Source organism: Montipora capricornis, chromosome 4, assembly GCF_036669925.1.
Source record: "Montipora capricornis isolate CH-2021 chromosome 4, ASM3666992v2, whole genome shotgun sequence".
Taxonomy (NCBI): Eukaryota; Metazoa; Cnidaria; class Anthozoa; order Scleractinia; family Acroporidae; genus Montipora; species Montipora capricornis.
This window is the reverse complement of record NC_090886.1, coordinates 53,638,790-53,643,789: the sequence shown is the minus strand read 5'-3', so window position 1 is coordinate 53,643,789 and position 5,000 is coordinate 53,638,790. Positions and strand designations below refer to the sequence as shown.

Genomic DNA, 5,000 nt, shown 5'->3' with positions numbered 1-5,000 from the left:
AGAATAAAAGTGCAGTTTAATTCCCAAAACGATCTTTTTACTTCTTCAACATTGCTGCTGTGATGTAAAGCGGAAGGACTGTGAAAAAGTGTTGCTTAGATATTCATGATTATTTGTATTCAGTTATTCAATAGCCCTTATCACGGTTTTCGACGCCATCTTGACGGGTAGGCAAAGCGGTCAGAAATTACAGTGTTTGTATGGGAATCCGATAGCAAATAACTTCTTCCAAAAGTGAATTTTACACAATTTGTGAATCAAAACGTTAAAATACTAGGTAGAAGATTGTATTCACCAAGTTTGAAGGATGTAGCTTTCCTATAAGTCGCTGAGCTATTCTTTTTTAATTTTCCATACATTAGTCTCAAAATGTTTTTTCCCGCGAACTGCGTGTAGACGTTTGTTTACCCAGCCAAATTTACAGACAAATGTGTGGAAAATTCAAAAAATTAACTGAGCGTCTTCTAGCCAAGCTACATACTTCAAACTTGGTGAATACAACCTTCTACCTTGTATTTTAACGTTGCGATTCAGAAATTGTGAAAAATTCAATTTTGGAAGAAGTTATTTGCTATCGGATTCTCATACAAACACTGTAATTTTTGACCACTTTGCCTACCCGTCAAGATGGCGTTGAAAACCGTGATAAGGCCTATTCAGTTTACCACATACGTTCATGTATTCAATGACAATTATCTTTCAATTTTTATTGCTGATCGTTTCAATACAGCAATTAAACGTTCATTTAAAAAACAATCGAGTTCTAAAATGTCTGCAAACAATAAGTCTTCGTTTATCAGTCTGGTTGTGATATTAGTTGGTAGTTATGGTTCGATTAATTAATTACCGGCTAAAACTCGCAAGGGTTAACTCGATGAAACAAATCCTTGAAATACTTGTTTACTCCTTTTAATCTTTCGACATAATGTGTAAGGTACGTGCAAATCGTTAGCATAACAAAACTGTTTTAAAGAGAGCGGAAATATGGGTGAGGTTTACATATGTATTCAGATAACTCAGGGGCACCCAATGTCAATTTTCGGACAATATCTGTTCTGAAGACGTTTAGAGATGTAGAATTTTCGTAACATTTGTTGTAAAATTATTGCTTGCTTGCCTGTCCTAGGATTTTCGAACATCTAAAAATTGGTATAATTGCCCATTTTAACGGATTTTTACCCTAAAAAGGTCACCTAGAATTTTCGGGAGCCTTTTTTCTGGCTGAAATTTTCGAAAAAGTAAGTTTTGATCCTTATAATTTTCGGATCACTAGACTTTCAGCTAGGAAATCCGAACAGATGAAACATTTTTAGGGGATAAAAATATGCCTAAATCTACCGTTTAAATACTAAAATACGTTTAACAATGTTATGCTTAAGTGATTTTGAACTAAATTCTCGTTGGGTGCCCCCTGACAACTTAACGATTGCGGTATTGTGAGCCGAGCTTCACGACAAATGCACAGAAGTGTCGCAGTAATTATCGAAATCCTGACAAAAATAAGAAAATAACTCGTAAATTATAACCTTCACGTTGATTTTCCCTGTTTTGATCGAAAACATTTTCCCTTTTTATTTACTAAAATTGTCAAGAAAGAAAAAATTATTTTAATCACAGGTGACGCGCAAGTGGAAAACCTGCTAACGCTGACTGATCAAATTTAACCGCTAATGATCTTGATTACTGAGGAAATAACAGCATTAATCCTGACAGTTGAAGTGGCTTTACAGAATAAATTTCACAGATATTGCTTCACAGATTTCTTAGGCCGGAAAATGAAATAGAGAAGTAATCGCATTACGCCGAGAGCTTTGTCAGATTTTAAAGACCACTTTTACAAATGGCGCCCACCCTCGCATTCTTTTGTTTTATGTTAATTCGACCTACTGCCCTCATTTTGAAACAAATATTCTTTTGAAATTTGCTGGTCGTAACGACACGAGAAAGGTTTATTAGAATTAAAACACAAGAATATTTTATTTGGCCGCCATTATGAAAGACGTTTAGGAGCCGATAATACCGGCTGTGAGGTCCGACAGGAACTGAAAAAAAAAAGACACTCCCCCGAGAACATCTGCCACCGGCTGACAGTGTCTTCGTATCTAAACATCTTTGCTGGTTTAAATGTTTCGTCTAGGGGTTTAATTGTTAATGTTTCACAGTAGACATAATAGAGTGAGCCCCTAATTTAAAAACGCAAGATCCAGGGTAATTTTTCCGGGAAACGCGAAAACTGAGTTACTGGTGGAGACTTGGTAATCTTTGGTAATCATCGTATGTTAATGTTCACTGCAAAGCGATGCCATTGTTTCAGTACAAATTTGCAGGGACAGACCTGACGTTTCACTTGCTAATGTGACAAGAAAGAAATAACTTTTCTGCTCTTTGGCAACGAAACCCACTCGTCGTAGAATATTTTAAAACAGTTAATGCAGTGGTCACAAATTCTCTTTTTCTGAGGAGATGAGCATTGTGGATGTCTTGTTTTGACGAATCTGAAGGAAAGGAATATAAAGTTCCCGTCAATTTTTGCGCCGGACGAAATTTTCACCGATCAGTATGCCATTGATTCATCTTGCTAGTGCCATTTGCTTGTCTGTTCTCTCTTTCACCACAATTACAAGCAATCTACTTCTACTCGTTGCCGTTTGGAAAGATCCATTTAAATGCTTTAGTGCTCCTACAACAGCTTTTATTGTTGCACTCAGTTTGGCAGATCTTATGACCGCCCTCACGACCGAACCGTTTTTCGCTGCATATTACTTCGTGGTTTATTTCCAAGAAGGCGACGCGGTTAGTAGTGTTTTAACTGACCTTAGCAACACAGGGAGTGTCATTTCCAGCGTGGCCATAAGCTTCTCTTTCCTAATAGTATTGGCTTTATCCTGGTCTCAATATGTTGCGTTGAAGTTTCCACACAATTTCAAAAGAGTCGTCAACAAGCGAAACATAATAACATTCGTTGTTCTTAGCTTGGTGTATTTGCTATGCTTCACATCTGTCCAGTTCATGGGAGTAGATAAATACAGTTTTCTCAAAGTCAGCTTAGCGGTGAATTCTACGTTTCTCTCGGTGAATTTGATGTTTATTATGTTCATTTTAAACTTAGAGTTTCGCCGCTACGTTAAAAGGCAAAGAGAGGCCTCTTCGTTTGAAACGAGGACCGACCGGAAAACAGGCAGCAAAAATCTGCAACAACAGTTCACAGCAGTCACTATTTACTTGGCTGGTATTCTCCTCTTGTCAGCCTTACCACATGTGATTACCGCCCAAATATATCTTTACTTCTCCGATTCGTTGTCTCCGCAAGCTGCGTGGAATTTTCAGATAGCTCTTCAAATTTCAGATCTTCTGTTGTTTCTTAAAGTGTGTCTGGATACGTTTGTTTATGCTTGGCGTCTCCCAATCTACCGAAGAACAATAAAGACACTCTTTTGTTCAGTGGTCCAGTAAACTTAAGAACAGTTTCACTGAATGAATTATCATCAAGTTAATAGGAAACTTATTTTAGCTTAGATCAGTAGCCTCTCGTGCGTCTTTTTAGTGAACTGAGATTTGAAACATTTACTCGCTTTCACGCATTAAACTTAAAAGAACATGAGCACCCAGCGATAATCTTCGGTGAAATACCGGTATGTGTTCGGGACAGTCAAACTGTTCTAAGAATTTCGTTTCTACGTTAACAAACAGCTATAAATTTCTTTACTAAAACATCACCTAAAAGATTCGCAACCATGGGAAAAGTAGTCCCTTATGTTTTCGGAAGGGATGTTTTTGCAATTTTTGGCACTTTTAAGTGCCAAATATTGCAAAAAAAAAGGTCACCTAGCAGTTTCGGATGAGGAAATGGTTCGCTGTCCAGAAAGTTCTTAGGAGGTAACGTTCAGCTAGCAATACTGAAATGAAGATATCATTCCCTAAAATTTTCGGACGCATAAAATTTTCAGCTAAGAGATCCGAACAGATCGAATTCTTCTAGGAAATAAAAACATCTGTTTAGTCAGTCTTTATAGAGCGGTTTTTGAATTACTTTGGTTTACGATTACTTAACTCAGTGATTGGTTCAAAGTTCTCGCGCCACTTAAGTGAAACCAAAACCAATCGTGGCTCGCGCGTGCACATTTTCCCGCGCTTTGTGTCGGCTAGGTGTAATTACTTCGAGTTTTGATTGGTTTATTGGATTGTCTCCGTCCATTTTGATTGGCCAAAGTAATTACTTTGTTTTTGGTTTTACGACACTCAATTGTAATTCGCTCTACAATACAAAGAGACTAGAAAAATTCTCTCGTTGGATGATCTTGAAGCAATGGAAATGAACCCAAAAACTCTGACTAATGTGAGAGCTATGAAAGAATCTTTGCCCACCTCATTGTTGACCTTTTGTTTCATTATTACACACCTGAGTTTGCTCAGACAAGGCATCGTGCTTTGTACAAGACTTCAAAAGGTAAAAGAACTAGTCTTAGTTAAAGCGGCTCTGTTAAGAATATCTACTTTAGAACAGGATATGAAGACTCGAAGTTTATCAATATGGGACAGCAGACTATTTATCGTATAAACTCTTGTTCTTAGGCCATCGTAGCTTGATTAAGAAACAGCGGTGATAAACATTGTATTCCAACGCATTTCTATAAAATTTGACGTCTCGTATGCTAGTCAACACACATTTTCAAAAGTGACCATTACAATTTTTAAAAACTATATATATATATCGTAAACATCAGGGGTCTGGAACCTAGACTGAGAAAAATGATCTTCAGTAGTACGTGTCTAGACATAATGAGGAGTAATAGCTAAATCAGCAATAACTTCTCACTACTAATATAATATTGACATCAAGGGAAGGCTTTAGCTCTTGAACAAACAAAGTCTCTTTAATTTTGCAGTGAAAGTCAGTTTTTCCGGAAGCTAAAATGTCAAAGTGATCCCATTTAATGTCGTGGCCAGTGGTTTTCACATGATCAGCAACGGCTAATGAATGGTCACTTTTAGCTAGGGCC

The 5,000-nt window shown here is 37.3% G+C and overlaps 1 protein-coding gene across 1 annotated transcript; it reads left to right on the top strand.

The window, feature by feature from the left end:
* The first annotated feature begins 2,247 nt into the window (after positions 1-2,247).
* LOC138047445 (adrenocorticotropic hormone receptor-like) lies at positions 2,248-3,733 on the top strand. Its single transcript, XM_068894297.1, has one exon. It carries the CDS (start codon positions 2,560-2,562, stop codon positions 3,451-3,453), a length of 894 nt encoding a protein of 297 aa, XP_068750398.1. The 5' UTR covers positions 2,248-2,559; the 3' UTR covers positions 3,454-3,733.
* The last annotated feature ends 1,267 nt before the right edge of the window (positions 3,734-5,000 follow it).